Genomic DNA, 18,043 nt, shown 5'->3' with positions numbered 1-18,043 from the left:
TCTTTTCACTATTATTTATTTTTTGTGCCTCTGAATGCAGCTTTTTTTATTCAATGTGCCCATGCACATTGTAGAGTTTATATTTCGATTTTACAGCAGCATGTAAATGCTTTCTAGTTACTAGAATAAATGAATGTTCTATTAATTCTGCTAATGTATTATTCTATTTAAATACATCAGTGTGCCTGGGGCCTTAAAGCTAAACTTGGGGATAGTCAGATATTGTCTAAATACAAAAATATAAGAGGAGTGTTCATTCTTGAATCTTGGTGTATTTCTTCCAGATATGGGCAGTAATCTGGTGTCAAAATTTGCCACTGTGCAGGAGGTTCCTATAATAAAGACCAGTCACTGCTTCTCTCTCTTCCTGTGCAGGATGACTGGTCTTGTCCCCGCCCCTCCTGTAGTTTTCTGCAGTCTATAGTGGGTGGAGCCTAGGTGGTCCCTCCCACAGTTCTGTTCTCTGCATGAGCTATGTTTAGCACTACTACTACTTTTACAAGGTGATAACTGGGTTTGGCGCACGCAAAGAAGCTTTATGTGGCTACTGAGGAATAAATGTACAGTAAAACCTTGGATTGGGAGTAACTTGGTTTGACAAGAAAATATTTTTTTTTAAATTTTGACTTGATAAACAAGGTATGTCTTGATATACAAGTAGTATCATGTCACAACTGAGTATAAAAGAGAAGAGGGGCGCCTCTAAGTGTAGCAATTACATTTAATGAAGGTTCAACATTTAGCAACTCACATGGTTGATGATTAAAACAGGCACATCTATGTATGCAGGCATCCGGGGTAAAGCTGTCCACAAAGACCATCCTATGCACTGCCATGGACGTCATCCCTTCCATCTTGTGCTCCACGAGCGCTTTCCGATCGCTTTACTGCAGGGTAGTCGTCCCGATCACGATTGCAGACTGGCAGTGGTGAGAGCCGGCAGTGAGGAGGATGGTCTATGTGGACAGCTTTACCCCGGATGCCTGCATTTAGATGTGCCTCTTTTACTCATCAACCATGTGAGTTGCTAAATGTTGAACCTTCATTAAATGTAACCATATTACTACACTTTTGGCACTTTTCCACTGCAAGTACCGGCTCGGCTCTACTCGGCCCTGCTTGGCCCGGTTTGCTTTTCCACTGCTGGTACCGCATGGTACGGTGTTGGAACGGTTCGGTACGGTTCGGTATGGTTTGCTTTTCCACTAAAGTAGTACTAAAGTTAAATGGGTGGGATAACAACGGGGTGGGTGGGATTCTCTGACCAATCAGTGGCTAGTAGTGACTGCATGCAAAGGATTGTGGGATATGGTACCGGGTATGGCACCTCTTGGAACCACAATCGAGGTGGTACTGTTTTTGAGTGCCGTACCGTTCAGTTCCATGCAGAGGAACAGCGCCGCCGTACCGTACCGTACCGTACCGAACCGTACCGAACCGTTCCTACACCGTACCATGTGGTACCAGCAGTAGAAAAGCACAAAAGCGAGCCGAACCATTCGGTTCCATGCAGTGGAAAAGCGCCATTAGAGGTGCCTCTCTTCTCTTTTATACTCTGTAGCTCCTGCTGGATTTTGCTTCTAATCTCCTTGTGGAGGCGCCATTTGTGGATGGAGATTTTATGGTTACACAACCTATCACATTGCTATAATCTTTTTATATGGACTATAAACTGAAGGATTTATGAATAAATGGTTGTGGAAGGAATCATCTGAGCTTCCAATATTTCTTATGGGGAAATTCGCTCTGATATAAGAATGCTTTGGATTACAAGCATGTTTCCGAAACAAATTATACTCGCAATCCAAGGTTTTGCTGTAAATTAATGTTATTTTTTTTGCCAGGGGTTCAGTTTTAAACAGCATGACCTGCATTCTACTGGTTTTTCTTTATTTCTTCTTTCATTAATCAGTAAGCCTGTTCTTGGATTGTTTGTTACTATTGATTTGGGTGCCTCTGCCACTTAATGGGGTTGTTTTGGTATTCTTTCACTTTGAAAGGAGCACATTCTAGAGCAGGGGTCTCCAAGCTTTTTAAGCAAGGGGTCGGTTTACTGTCCTTCAGGCTTTAGAGGGGCCAGACTGTGGCCATTGGTAGTAGAAAATCCCCCAGCATCAGTACCTCATCATTGGGTTTAATGAGAGGAATAGTGCCCCATTGATGGTGTCAGTAGGGGAATGAATACAGGTGTGTAAGTGCTTCTAACTTCTCATATCCCAGTAGGGGGAATGGTGCCCCATCACTGGTGTCAGTTGGTGGAATAGTGCCCCAAGGGCCAGATAAAAGCAAGCAAAGGGCCACATCTGGCCCCCGGGCCACAATTTAGAGACCACTGTTCTAGAGGAAAGAAGCAGCTTGTCCATCAGCTAAAGAGGATGAACAGGCCATGGGCAGCTTGCTCTACCGGCTATAGGCAGGTAACACTCCTACTGGGTATTTTTCCAGAGGTTGAAGGGACAAGTGTGAATATAGGATTTATAGCAGTGCAGTAATCCTTTAAATGGCATATTATACTTTTCTGCCAAAGTTCTTTAAATAATAAGTTATTGATGACTACAGATCTGACGTTGTATTTACATAAATTTACATGTAGATTATTACTGCAATTTTGGCATTAAAAGTCCTCTTAAACCGCCCCATATAGACTCTGCAGCCATTTTGTTTCCCTGTTTACAGAATGACAATGATATATTAAATATATACTTATCTATTACAATTTGCAGTTTAATGCAATGAAACTATGACCTTATTTCACGGTTAAATAGGCTACAGAGTAAATATATTACATAGGTTTATTCATAAGTATATTTTATGAAGAGCGAACCATCCATCATGGTGCGGTGCACTGGTTAATCCAGGGATGTGTTACAATTCCAGAGTTATCCAACCTTTGTTTGTTGCAATCAACAGTGTCACCTAGTGTTCAAAGATTGAAACTACAAGTTCACAAAATGACAAAAGCAGAATAATTGTTCACGGGAACTGACTCAGATGTGAATAATGTTCTATTTAAGCTAAATATCTATGCAATGTATCTTTTTCATTACCTAGAAATCCAGCTGATCCATCCTTTAGCTGTAGTAGCTGAACTTTTTCTTGACCTATGTAACGAATTTCAGTAGCAGTTTTATATATTAGAATAGATTATTATCCTTTTAATTTTAAAATGAACTCCAGGGAAAGTTTATATATTCCCTTGCAGTGGGGCTGTCCTCACACTGCAGGGGTTAAATAATCATTTACATCTAGGGGACCAGGAAAATCAGTTTTGTTCACCTGATCCTCTGCTTCCGAAGGCTACTCTGCGCTGCAAGGCCGGTCACTGCAGCCTCTTCTCCCCTATTCACAACGCACCTGCCTAATGCTACAAAGAAATACAAATCGAATGGGCCCTAAGTCCGGGTTCACATTTGTGCGATGCGGGAACGCTGCGAATATGCAGCGTGATCCCGCATCGCATCCGCACCCCCGGCAGTTCACACTGCCATATGCGATACGCAGGGGGTGTCAATCAAAAGTTAACGACGCCCCCAGTTGCAATGCAATCTGCAAGCTCACACAGAATCGGATCGCACTACTGTTTTGTGCGGATGCGGTGCGAATTCAGCCATATAGTTTGTATGGCTGAAATTCGCACCGCACAGAGATCGCATGTAATTTAGGAGCAGTGCACTCAGAATTACATGCGATCTCTGTGATCGCACTAATGTGAACCGAGGCTAAATGTATCTTAGGCTCCGTTTCCACTGCCGCGGCTACGAAGTTGTGCTACTTCTAGCGCGACTTCGTAGTGAAAGTTGCTTGCGGCATTCAGTGCGACTTGTCCCTCATTATAGAGGGAAGTCGCACTGAAGTCGGCTCAAAAGTAGTGCACGAACTACTTTTGAAGTCGCCGCAACTGAAGTCGCGGCAGTGAAAACGGGCCGAATTGAAATCAATGGCTTTTGACTTGCTGTGCGACTTGACATGTGTCAAGTCGCACAGCAAGTCGCACTAGTGGAAACCGGCACTTACATACAACTAGAATACAATAGGTACCTGAATCGTATTATTAGTCTGCTAGAATCCCCTATATAGCAACTCTAACGCTGTTAGAGACACCACTGACACCAGTCAGGCCTGTGCAATGCTATAAGTCCAGTGCTGGCCATACAAATGACAATACAGTTGTTTTAGTGAAAGATTCGTATCTTTAACCACTTAAGCCCCGGAAGATTTTACCCCCTTTCTGACCAGGGGGTATTTTGCAATTCGGCACTGCGTGACTTTAACGGACAATTGCGCGGTCGTGCGATGCTGTACCTAAACAAATTTTACGTCATTTTTTTCCCACAAATTTTTTTCCCACAAATAGAGCTTTCTTTTGGTGGTATTTGGTCACCTGTGCGATTTTTTGATCATACGCTATAAACAAAAAAAGAGCGTCAATTTTGCAAAAATAACAATATTTTTCACATTTTTTTTATATAAAATTCCCGAAAAAAAATGTAAAAATCTAAATTTTTTAAAATTTTTGGGCAATTTGTTTTCTGCTACCTATGTTTGGTAAAAAAAAAATCACAATAAGCGTATTTTGATTGGTTTGCTCAAAAGTTATTGCATTTACTAACTAAGGGAAAGATTTTTGTCATTTTTTTTTTTTTTTTTAACGAGTAATGGCGACGATCTGCGATTTTTTTGCGGGACTGCGACATTGCGGCAGATCGGACCCTTTTGGGGGTACCAGTGACATTACTACAGTAATCAGTGCTATACATATGCACTGTTACTGTAAAAATTACACTGGCAGGGAAGCAGGGGCTAACTTTATTGGAGAGGGAGGGGTTAAGTGTGTCCCTAGGGGCGTGCTTCTAACTGTGCAGGGATGTGGCTATGTGTGTAACAGCACAAATCAACGGTCCTACATAGCAGGACCGTTAGATCAGTGCTTTTACACAGGGGAGAATGACAGGCGGCTTTGTTTACATTAGCGGCCTGCCTTTCTCCCTTCACAGCGGACGATCGCGAGTGACCGGCGGACATTGGGTCCGCCAGTCACGCGCAAGGAGGTGTCCGTGAACGAGCCGGGGTGGGAGCGTGCCTCCGGTGGCGCGCGCTCGCCCGCTATTGGCTTCCAGGCTAGTGACGTACCGGTACGTCACTTTGCCTGGCCGGGGCTGACCGCCGCAGTATATGTACTTGCGGCGGTCGGCAACCGGTTAAGGTATTTATAGTTACATAGTAGGTGAGGTTGAATAAAGACAATAGTCCATCCAGTTCAACCTGTGTAGGTGTGTGTGGCCGTAATCATCTCTCATACCCCTCAATGTTCTGATCCTTGAGATGTACGTCTAAGAGTCTTTTGAAAGTAGCCATACTTCCTGCAGAAACCACCTCTTGTGGTAGAGAATTCCACAATCTTGTAGCCCTAACAGTTAAGAACCCCCCTCGTTGCCTGAGGTTAAAACGCTTCTCCTCTAATCGCATTGTATGCCCTCGAGTCCTCATGCAATCCTTGTGACTGAACAGCTTTTTTTCTGTGCTGAGATCATCACCATTGAGGTATTTATAAATTGCTATCATGTCCCCTCTCAGGTATCTCTTCTCCGGGGAAAATAAATTAGGCGATTGTAGATGCTCTTCATAATTAAGGTCCTCCAATCCCCTAATTAGTTTAGTTGTCCTTTTCTGGACTCTATGCAGCTCCAACACAGTGCAAGAGATAGGGGATTTGATCCCCTATGTTGATCAGCAAAACTATTTTTTTTAGCACTAACCAAATGAAATTGAATCAGTCTCTTTCTTTGTTGTATTCAATGATCATATTTAAGGAAAATGTTCATATGAAACAATCATTTGTACTTTCATTTAACATTACATATAAAAAAAAAAATGTGAATTACTGTGATGCATATAGGATGGAGGAGCAGAAGGATAATTTCCTTAGTGTTTTTCTGCTTCTTTATTGTCCAACCAACTGTTGTGGTGGATTCTGGACCAAGCTGCAATTTTTAACTGCAGTGTAGTCTGCAGAGAGGTCAATAACCTGATTGTACTTCCTGGCAGGGGTGCCTGGATCACAAGACTGGCTATATAGCATTAAAGAGAGCTTCCTGGAACTCACCTTTCATTTTGTTAGCCTAACCTGGGGAAGTGACATCTGGAATCTGGTTTAAGGTTGACATTTCTACTAGAAAAAAAAGGGATGGACTTGGGGTTTAAAAAGCCTATAGTTTTCAAAAGGAAAAAAAAAAACTTGCATCAAAGATAAGTTCGCTTTTGAAATGTTCTGCTTACACCATTCAATATTTGCTAGTTGTGCTTTGAGGGAAAATGAGAAATGAAAACGAGGGATCTCCCTGCTATGGGAAACACAATATAGTTTTTCTCGGTGCCATGAAAAGCTGGTAATTTTTGTCAGGGGACTTGAAGTGCTGAGAACTTGTGAGCATGGTGTATCTGTTTAAGAAAGATGTATAAATATATATAGTACATACCTATTTTCAGCTCACTCCCGTCTGGTCTGGTAATGTCCCCTGTGTCAGCCAGCGGTGGCTGCAGGGGAGAGGAGAGAGCACTCCGACTATGGCTAGTAAAGCCTAAAGCACTGTCATCACCCATAGGTTGTAATAGCCCATCTATTATTGGGGCTCCCTCCTCCCATCTGAAGCTGCTCTGGCTGACGGGGGGGGGGGGGGGTCCTTAGTAAATAGATAAAAAAGTATATCATACTTGTTTTAAACTGTTTTTAAAATTTCTTAATTTACTTACTGGTTTCCAGACCTAGGCAAACAATGTCATACACCCCAGAAGTCTTCAGGAAGGAAGGAGGATTTTTCTCAGTTAAACACACCATCCTGCCAGCATGCCTAAGCTAAGGGCAGATGGATTCCAGGAAGTCAGTGCTTCTTAAATCATCTGCCCTAACTCAGAATGGCTATGGCCAGAAATGCTGGGGGGGGGGGTATCTTTCAAGGTGAGACATGGAAGGATGGATTTGATTGCGTTAAATATTAAAAATGAATTATATAGGGTTTTTGCTTTGTGGTGCTTTGATGCAGTGTAGTTCCACTTTAAGCAGGAATTCCACCTTAAAACAGATCTTAAGTCCACATTCACACTTCAGCTGAGCGTCTTCGGTCATTTTGCAGGCTTTTTTAACATTTGTACAGGTATGTTTGTGGGTTTCTGAGGCTTGAGCTTTTTTTTTTTTTTTTTGTTAGCCAATGGAATAGTTGTTACAAGCACATGTGTGTTTTACATGCATTTTAAGAGGCCCCAACTAAAGTCTTCTGGTTCCAAAAACGCTTGAGGTTTGTAGGTCAAAAGAAGCTCATGGACGTCTTTGAGCTACAAGCTTCAAGGAATTTTATGCTCAGGTTGAGTTGGCACAATTAAATGGACTGTGAATGGGGGCTTATATTGAATTACAATTAACTAATAACCCTAAGGCTGGTTCACACTTAGTGAGGATGCGGCTCACAGCAGGGGTCCGGTGCGTCCCTCTTCCCTGTTTCAGGGACGGATCAGGGCCACATTTTTTCCTGAATTTGGACCTGAAACTAAGCCAAAGAAGCACAGGACCCCTATGCAATCCACTGCCCCGGAGTTGTGTGAACGGACTCCATTGAGAGCCGGGCGCACTCTCCTGTCATGGGAATCGGATGCGGAGAAACCCATATCCAATTCGCATCAGTGTGAACCCAGCCTTAAATCCTCCTCCCTCTTTGCAAAGAGAGAAATCCACCTCCCATCTTTTTTTTTGGTTTGGTCACAGTAAGTGACAGGATATCTTTCCAATGCCAACTGCATTGCTCCCAACTGTCCCTGATTTGGAGCAAAGTCCCTCTGTCCCTCTTTCCTCCTCATTTGTCCCTCATTTTGGTCTGATCTATATAGTTGCATATACAATGCACATTTTTATCTTTCGAAACATGTTTTCTAGTGCTAAACCTTTCATCTAATTTCTAAATGGCTGCATTTGTAAATATCAAAAGCCAGAATAAAGGAATAATAGTGGTAAAAAAAAGCATTTGAGTGTTTTTTTTTGTATAATTCTGCTTTCAGGGGGCGTGGCAGGGGGTGTGTCCTATGCCTACATACTTTTGCTAAAAGATGTCCTTCGTTCCTATCTCAAAAAGTTGGGAGGTATGACATTAGAAATCTTTCTAAAGATTAAACAGCTGTTAGGGGAACAATTGCCCCCATTGGAAGATTTCTTCTATTCCTGGTGTGATGTTGCCACAACATTTTTAATTTACCTTCACTTTCATTCCTGGTGACATTGGTGAAATGGACAAATATAGAGAGTGGATCTTCCTGTTGGGGATAATGGGGTTCTAACTAGTGATCGACCGATATCGTTTTTAATGCCGATACCGATATTTTGGTCATCGGATATCGGTATCGGCCGATATATTCAGACATTAAAATTAAATTTTTATTTATTTCTTTTTTAGGTACTCCTTGTGGAGGGATCTGAGGGTCTAAAAGACCCCAAACCCCTCCCCGACACTGAAAAGCATTCAAAACGCCAAGTTTGGCTGTTTTGAATGCTGTCAGTTTTTTAATTCGAGCACCCGGAAGTGATGTCATGACATCACTTCCGGGTTTTTTACATGGAGACCCAAGTCTTCTCTTCGGCGGCGGTGGAGGTAGGATGCCCGGGTCTCCCGGTGGGACGGGAGACCCGGGCGAGCCGTGGGAGGGGGGAACGTCCCCTCCCGCTCCTTGTAATGACAGCCGAGCGGCTTCTCAGCCGCATCGGTTGTCATTACAAGTCAGCCGACCATCGGCTATGGACGCCGGTAAAGGGGTGATGTCTCTAGCTGCAGGCATCACCCCGATATATGCACTTTCCCTAAATATCGGCAATATCGGTAACCTCAGGGGCCTATTCTGATAGATCGGGGAAAGTGCATATCGGCCCCCGATATATCGGAGCACCTGGAGTGAAGCATGCAGCACTTTTGATCACGTTTGTGGATGAAGATTTTTTGATTTTCTTTCAGTCACTATTTTCACTGAGGATTGGGACTATTAATATTATTGATTTTATAATCACGGCTCAGAAATTGATTTATCACTTTAGTATCACAGTTGATGGACTGATTTAGAGTTATTGTGATAACATTTTGTACACCAAACATATTTATTTATTTATTTATTTATCTCCAATGAAAGACTTGACGCAGCAATATTATTTTCTTTAAGTTTTCACTGGTGTTTTTGTGTTTGGCACTGATTGTTTGCAGCCTTGTGCACAAGAATTTTGATTGATTCTATTTTTCTGTTTAATGTGGGCTTGCGCTGATTATTTTTGATTTACATACACTCCTAAACCTTCCCAGAAGAGTTGAAGCTGTTATAGCTGCAAAGGGTGGGGTAACTCGATACTGAACCCTATGGCCTAAGACTATGATGCCATTAAATTCCATGTGCGTGTAAAGGCAGGCGTCCCAATAATTTTGGTAATATAGAGCAAATAAGTGTCAATGGACATGGAACTTAGCTTATCTCTATATTTTTGAATGGTGGGGAAATCCGGAGCACCACGCTACCCATAAAATATGAAATAGGAACAAGGTGACTAGTGGATAGAACCTTCTTGTGTCAGTGGGAAATACAGCACAGAATAACTGATTTTCCTAATAGCATTATGCCCATCAGCACTACTGGCAACCTGCTATACAGGGTCATTGTGACTCCATGGTGTGACCCATTTCTGAGATGTATAGTAAAAGTTACTAGCTGCTCATAGTCCAGAGAGACTAAATTATTAATAATCACCTTAAGCCATCATTAACCTCCATACTGAGGAAAGTTCATTTGGTAACCTATAGATAACTAAAAGCAAAATCTTTTTATTGAAGGGCATATGAAAAATAGTCTCCCATAGCCCTGAAATCACACTATAGTTCTGTTTGTAAACAACATTTTAAAGTCCCTTGTAATTCATGTTGGAGCTATTCAAACAAGAACAGAAGTACAAATACTGTCCAAGCTAAATATTTTTAGAAAAAGGAAGATAAGGTACCTTAGTGCCATCTGGTGGATGAATCTAAGAAATGCACCTGTAATTTACTTTGCACAATATACCGATATTAAACTCCTAATTTGAAGAATATCCCCTTTGGAGGCCATAGACAGATCAATATAAACGTGATGCAATACTCCTAATTTTGACACTGTTTAGGATTTTTTTTCTAACCCAGACCAGGTTATTGCTTCTCTATAATATAGCATCTTGGCCTTTGTGATGCTGTTTGTTTAGATACGTTTTCTAATCGATTTCCAAAAAACAGGTGTGTCTATTATGAGATCATGTGACATGTTTTGAAATAAAGGTGGACTCAATTTAGGAATTTAGCTAAATATAAGACATCTGGTGACAATCGATTGCACCAGATCTTCTTTATAATGTATTTATTTATTTATAGTGATGATTTATTTCAGCAAAGGGAAAATTGCTCATGCAATCAAGATTTGTCAGCTTTTCATTTGTAATTGGAAAACATCAACTTGAATATTATATGCTAATTTGTGTAGATCAGAAGCACATCAATTTACATTTTAAGTACATGCTAATAAACTACACAATGGAGAAAGTGCTATGAAATAAATACTTATTTAAAGAATCGCTATTGTGATATAAGCCATACACATTCCTGACCTCTTGTCTGTCTCACATTTCATACCCCCCCCCCCCCCTTCCCCATCCCTCCTGTGTTCAATCCATGAGATCATAAAGAAAATTCAAAATTCTCATGGTAAATGTTAACTACAGCTAATGGGATGAGCAATAAAAACCGAGTTCCTCTCCACGTTATCCTAAACTAAAAAAAAAGTTTTGCCTTTAGTTATGCTAAGCAGAACCCAAGTGACAGTCAGGTTGAGGTGTGGATAATGTACAGAGACCTAGGCATCACTCTGACTCAGAACATTCAAAAAATGTACCAATGGCATAGATAAAGTCACTTCTGAAATCTCTGAAACATTAAAGCAGAACTAAACCCTCCTATCCTTTTCAGCCAAGGAAGCTGCCATCTTAACTTCTGTTTGATCTGCAACCTCATCCCAGAACACACATTATTTTCAAAGGTTCTGTGGCTGATTAAGGTGGTAATTAAACTCACTTGGTGCCTTATGTGCATTACATTCGCCTCAGAGCCTGTGTAATTAATATGTATTCTGGCTTAAAGGGATGAGGTGGCAACCCTATCTGCAACTGTTGTGGTGCTGCACATGTGATCAGTTATGACACCAGCCATTTGATTTGATAGTTTGTTTGAGAACACAAGCAAATTTGACAATTAGCATTCCCGGCATGCCAGGAATGTAACTGTTTTTTGAAACTGTTAAATTGATGGGTTTAGTTCCACTTTAACTAGAAACTATACCTATAACAACTTGATAAAAACAAATGTTCTTTAGCAAGGAGGAACATACATTCCACATTAATAATTATGCAGCCAAAATCAGTGTGTGCTGTAAATTGCCTCCAGCATTGCTCCTGTTTCTTCTTGCTGGAGGCTGCCATTTTGCTGAAGCCCAGAGCCCCTGAACAACAGTAACTCATAAAGCGGAACTAAACCCATGGAATTAACAGTATCAACAAACAGTTATGGCGCTTTTTCACTGCATGGAACCGAACGGTTCGGCTCGCTTTTGTGCTTTTCCACTGCTGGTATCGCATGGTATGGTGTAGGAACGGTTCAGTACGGTACAGCGGCGCTTTTCCACTGCATGGAACCGAACGGTACGGCTCTCAAAAACAGTACCACCTCGATTGTGGTTCCAAGAGGTACCATACCTGGTACCATATCCCACAATACTTTGCATGCAGTCACTACTAGCCACTGATTGGTCAGAGAATCCCACCCACTTAACTTTAGTACTACTTTAGTGGAAAAGCAAACCATACCGTACCGTACCGAACCGTTCCAACACCGTACCATGCGGTACCAGCAGTTTAAAAGCAAACCGGGCCAAGCAGGGCCGAGTAGAGCCGAGCCGGTACTTGCAGTGGAAAAGTGCCATTACATTCCTGGAATGCTGGGATTGCTAACTGTCACACTTGGTTCACATGTGCAGCTCCATGGTAGTTGCAGATCAAAACGGAAGCAGCTTCCTTGGCTGTAAAGGATAGGAGGGTTTAATTGTACTTTAAGGCCCCTTTCACACAGGGGAGTCCGTCCACAGACTCCGCTTTTCTCAGTGGGGGATCGATCTGCCGATCCCCCGCTGAGGCGGCGGATGGCAGCTCTCAGCTGTCAGGTCCCCGCTGTTCTCTATGGGGGAATCGGATGAGAACGGACCATCTGTCTGTTCTCATCCGATCCCATCCGTTCCGATCTGCTGGACGGATGGAAAATAGGGTTTCCATCCGTCCAGGTTTGACGGATCGGATTGGATGTCAGCAGACATGTCTCCGCTGATATCCGCTGCCCCATAGAGATGCATGGGGCATCCGTTCAGATCCGCCTGAAAAACGGACAGGTGGATCTGAACGGTCCACCTGTGTGAAAGGGGCCTTAGGCTGTCAGCAGATCGGCCTCTACAAACTCAGCAGTGCCTAAAAATGCCTAAATATGGAGAAAAACTGAGCATGTGGAGATCAGGGTGGGACAGTAAATTACTGCATTTTAAACAGTACAGATACTTATTGTTAATATTTTTCATAGCTATACCTACAAAAGTGGCCAGACTGAAGTGATCTAGCAGGACATAATTTTTTGGCTAAAGTTCCACTTTAATATCAATAAATATTATTGGGAATTTGAAAAATTTTATTTAATGTATTTAATTCTGTAATGTTTACTGCTTTAGAACATTGCCCAAGATCCAATTAAAATTTGCAAAGCATTAGCTCAAAGTTGACATCATTTCGTAAAACTATTTCTATATTCATTGTATCTCTGAACATATTGTTGTTTTTGCTTTATAAAACCATGCAAAAAAAAAATATTTCTTCCCAGGTTCCCAAGTTATTGTTTGTAAGGCTCAGATCTGAGACAGTTTAAACATATTATAGCTTCTCTCTGTCTCCCAATTATCTGTGTACCTCGCTCTGAAGAATCATGACAGCGTGGTTAAAATGATGATGCTCCAAAGTGGCAGATGTTCCGTAGAGCTGAGACAAAGCTGAGCCGGTCCTGGCCAGAGAAGAGAAGAGAAGGACAACATTTCAGTATGATGGGACCTGTCAATGTACCGTTTAATAAGTCATTACCCTGCTGTGTTCAAAAACATTGATGAGCAGTATCAGTGGCACAATGACTCAGTGCTCAGTGTCCTAGCAATGTCATACATACTCTTCGCATTTAAACCCTATTTTATTCTGGCTGTTATATTAACAGAAAACATATTTAATAAAAGAAGGGGCCTAAAACATATCCAACCTAATAGGCACCATGCAGCTCATGGAAGTTTCACTTCTGACATGTAATTAATTGTCCCTGAAGAACCCCTGCATGCCAGACCAAGGTTCTGCACAGGTCCTCAAATTCTAGCCAAGTCAATACTAAGTTACCAACCCCCTGTCATTCAACAGGCTGCTCAGGCTGATCAATGACATGCTGTGCCCAGACACTTCACTGTTAAAATGCCCTGGTAGCACCAACTTAAAGTTCTCTTTTAGGTGTAGTCAGAAAAAAAGACCTTGAAGTTGATTTACTAAAAGCAAATAGGCTGTTGAATTATCCTTTAGCATAGTGAATGTAGTGAAAATTCACTTTGCAAAAGATGCACAATTGATATAAAACAACAATATATTTTTAGAAAACGGAGATCAGAGGAGCTTCACCTCATTCTCCAAGCTAAGAGAAAATTCCCTTGCAAGTCAGCAGCCTATTTGCCTTTACTAAATCGACTCCTACGTGTAAGGTCGGGAAGTTGACAGGGCATACATATGGTGCAATACCATTATTAAAGGCTTGCCTGGGTCACCAAAGAGCCTTAATATGTAGAGCCTTAATATGCCACATCAACCTACACCCAGCTTGACTGGATACTGGCAGCCGCTACACTTTGGGCGCTTATACATCTACTAGGGATGGGCCTCGGTGTAATTGGTGGCTCTTTAGGCAATATTCACATTGTGATATTTTATAGGGTGTTTATTTTTTAACAATTTTGTAATAAAGAAGATGAGCCTTAATTAATTGTGTACCCTTGTGCCTATAAAGGTCCATGTCATTTTCCAATATAGTTTTCCAAGTAAGATAGGACATGGCACCTCTCTGTCATTTCTGTATTCATGGTACCACCCTGTGGTTATACAAACATACAGTATATATTATCTGCAAACTTGCACACCAAGTAGACCCCCAACCCAAGTCAAGTTGCACTTCTAGTTGAACTTTCAACTTGCATTATGAAAACCTTTACTGACTAATGGTACAATGTGAAGAAAGCATAAAGGGTTGAGGTGTACACTGTTGGTTTTCTCTAATTTGACTCCATCATACCATGGAAGTGCCTGAACCCAGGGAACTGGGAGTATGTGCAGCTGTATTCAGGATATCCTGGGGCCTACTTTTACAGTGAGCCAGTGTTAACTATAAGGGCTGGTTTACACCAAAATGCAGTGCAGAAGCGGTGAGTCCCAAGTGCATTTTCTGCACCACGTTCAAATGTACTGCCCTGGTTCCAATGTAATTTTAACAGCACCCCAAATGCAGATCCCAAACGCACTGGGTTTGTGGGTACCAAATTTCATGGCACTGCAGTACCATTCGGTTTGGTGAAGCATACTTTTAAAAGTTGTTCATGCACTACTTTTTCTGCAATCTGGTGTGATTTGCACCCATTCAAATGAATAGGCTGAAAAATCACACCACACAGGAACGTGGCATGAGTTCCTAAGAAATTCTGGTGTGAACAGGCTCTTGCTCACTTAAACTTAAGTTAGACATTCAGATCAGGCACAATTCATCCCCATGAGCGCTAAATCTCTATTAGCAACTGCCTTCTCATCATGCTTGTCTCAACATTGATCATTAAAAAAATGGAGCCATAGTAAGCCGCTGGAAGAAGGAGGAACGGGCACAGCACAACTTTGGAAACTGAATTTGCTAATTGCGTATTTGAGGTTTCTGGTAACATATGCATACAGTCTCCTGTAGATGTCTACAGTGCATGGCTATCTGCAGTTTAGGGATGTAAATTTAACATTGTTTCATAGGTTTAATTTAAAATAAAAAAGATGACAGTGCATAACACATTTCCCAGCATATAGGCAATCATGAAAGAAAACATTTAAAAATCTGCATTTGAAATAAAATAATTAAAATAAGTAAAATAAATAACGTAGAGTGACATTAAAAGAGAAATATGGGATTCGGAAAAAAAATTCAATTCATCTTGGTGAATGAAGCATCATTCCGATGCTGTATCTGTCCCCTGCCAGCTCTGCACTGAGAACTGAGCAAACAAACACTGCTGATCGCTCAGTTCTCCCCACTGCTCTGCCCCTCCAGCGCTCACTGGGTGGGAGCGGCATGCTCAGTCTCCCAGTGGCTCACTGAGAGGCTATGCTAGCTGCTGGACCAGGCATCTGGGTCGATCCCAACAGTAAGGTCAGGATCAATCCAGGGCCTGGACTGGCTGGGTGATGTCAGCCGACTGCGGGCTAAAGTGAAAACAGGTCACAGGAGTGCATAACTAACCACACTTCTGTGATCCATAGAAGAAGTAGGGCCAAAATAGCTTTAAAGTGTATTCCATTTTATGCAGTCAAATCGGGATTACACCTACTTTATATTTGTTATACATCCCCATTCACATAGCATAGCTTGAAAAATAATATTTAAAATTGTTGTTTACCCTTTTACTTGCCTAAAAATCCTACTTTGCTTTCCCCTTCTATGTAATGTTAAGGAGTGGGCTGTGGAGTTATATTTTCCATTATTAACCCTGTCTGTACTGTGCTGGCAGATCTCATTACCAGTTGTAAACTAGATGAGTACGCTGCCCTAACAAAGGGTTAAAGCGGAGTTCCCCCTTCCCCTCCAAAAATTTAAAGTCAGCAGCTACACATACTGTAGCTGCTGACTTTTAAAATTAGGACACTTACCTGTCCTGGAGTCCAGCGATGTCGGCACAGCAGCTGATGTTTCCATCGGCTGTCGGGTACTGCAGCCGCCATTGCTGGTAAGGGAACCCCGGCAGTAAAGCCTTGAGGCTTCACGGCCAGGTCCCTACTGCGCATGCGCGAAGCGCGCTGCACATTTCCATTGGCTCGGCGGCGGGGGAAGGAGGAGGGGAGCTGAACTTCCGAGACGGACGGCCGCGGCGCCGTGTCCCGGAAGTGGGGAAGGGTACTTGTCAAAAACAGTAAGGTGAAAGGTGCCAAATGTGGCACCGGAGGGGGGGGGGGAAGCAAAAAAGCGGAAGTTCCACTTTTGGGTGGAACTCCGCTTTAAATATCTCAAGGCTTGGGTGGTACATTGTATGTTAATGTACTTAAAAAAAAAAAAAAAAAACTGTACATCTGTGCCCTAATTGTACATTCCAAGCTATTCTGAACAATATAAGCTGCCTATAGAGTTATATGTATAAACCTGCTTCAAAGAAACATCTAGAAAGAAAATACATCATTTTTGGTTATGCTGTGTGAATGGGAACACAAAAAAATGAGTGGGGATTTCTCACATTTGACTGCAAAAGTCAAACTAAAATGTAAGCATCATCCACAATTATTTTAAAAAAATGGTAGTTTCTCTTAAGAACAATATTCTGTTTTACTATTAGAGCAGAGTTCTTCCATAAGCCTGAATGCCTTCGACATGAAATAGTAGCTTGTTTTGACTGCCTCCACCATGTAATAATGTTTAAAATTGCCCCTCTATACACAATGCTGGATGCTAAAAAGGTTAATTGTGCTGGGATTGGTAGAAGTGTTCTGCAGAAGTGTACAATGGCAGGAAACCCCATTTATCATGTTCTGTTCCACTCTGCATCTAATTGGGCTGCTGTGTGGCTGTGCAGTGCTGGCATTCTGAGTGCAGGGCTCTACACCACTGCAGAGGTTAGGAACGAGCCTGGCTCCAGTGTTCGAGTGGTTAGAAAATGGCAGAGAAGAAACGAAGGAATGTAATTATGAAATGGAGAATTGTTGTGAGGGGGTGGAGAATAGGATTGGACTGTCACAAAAGATTTATGGGCCTTACGATTTCACTTCTGGATCTCAGCCTATGGTGACAAGATGGGTTTTCATTCCCCAGAAATGAGTGTAAGAGGTTACGCTAGGAAATGAATAGACTGAGCCTCCCTGGAGTGTTTCCTGCAAAGCTGCACAATCCTGATATTTGATCAGCCGGGCAGCTGTACGATGGCAAGGCGGCAGGAAGATGACACCCGTGGCAAAATCATCACGCTTCAGGTTCACCTAAAATTGTCTGAGAAATGTTTACTCCAAAGTGGATGGATTTCTGTGGCAAAAAATTTCTAAGACTTTCAAAGACAGTTCAGGGAAACCCTCTTTTTTTTGTAGGCTACCATTGCTGAGCTCTCCTAAAATTGCTAGTTGTCTGACTATCAGAGTGACCCTATTGTTTCAATACTTATATTAAATAACTTATAACTAGATATTGTTTTATTATTTTGGGTATTTAAAGGGATGGTCAAAACCATGTGAGCCTTTTTTTTTCCTGCATATGTATTCCACTGGGGGAATTTTCCTTTAATTCCCATTATTCAGACATAATAGTAAGAAGGAAGACCCATTCTTAGACAATGGTGACCAGAAAAAGTGTCTCCATTGGATGATATCGCCTCTATTCCTTTTCTGGTGACATTTTAAAATGTTAGAATTTCCCATCATTTTTAGCCTCAAGGATAATATTCGCTAGGATACATATAGAGAGTTAAGCTGGATACACACTATACAATTATCTTTAGATTTTTTCCTTCCAATTTACCAAACCATATAATATGAGGTCAAACCTAAACACTTTCAATTTGTATGCAATCAGACAGACCCTTACACTACATAGTTGTTGGTAAATGCAAAGGAAATCAAACAACAAAAGTGGTATAGTGTGTATCCAGCTTTAATCTCCCC

At 41.8% G+C, this 18,043-nt stretch overlaps 1 protein-coding gene across 1 annotated transcript in view; it reads right to left on the bottom strand.

Annotated features, from left to right (window-relative positions):
- Positions 1-18,043, bottom strand: part of PDE11A (phosphodiesterase 11A) — an 830,139-nt gene that overhangs the window by 149,165 nt on the left and 662,931 nt on the right. Inside the window, exon 14 of the mRNA XM_082260061.1 lies at positions 13,043-13,133. Coding sequence (XP_082116187.1) covers positions 13,043-13,133 — 91 coding nt within the window. The remainder of the gene's footprint in view (positions 1-13,042; positions 13,134-18,043) is intronic.

The sequence above is a fragment of the Pelophylax lessonae genome (genome assembly GCF_965119305.1).
Source record: "Pelophylax lessonae genome assembly, chromosome: 6".
NCBI classification, from domain to species: domain Eukaryota; kingdom Metazoa; phylum Chordata; class Amphibia; order Anura; family Ranidae; genus Pelophylax; species Pelophylax lessonae.
This window is presented reverse-complemented; position numbering and strand designations above follow the sequence as displayed.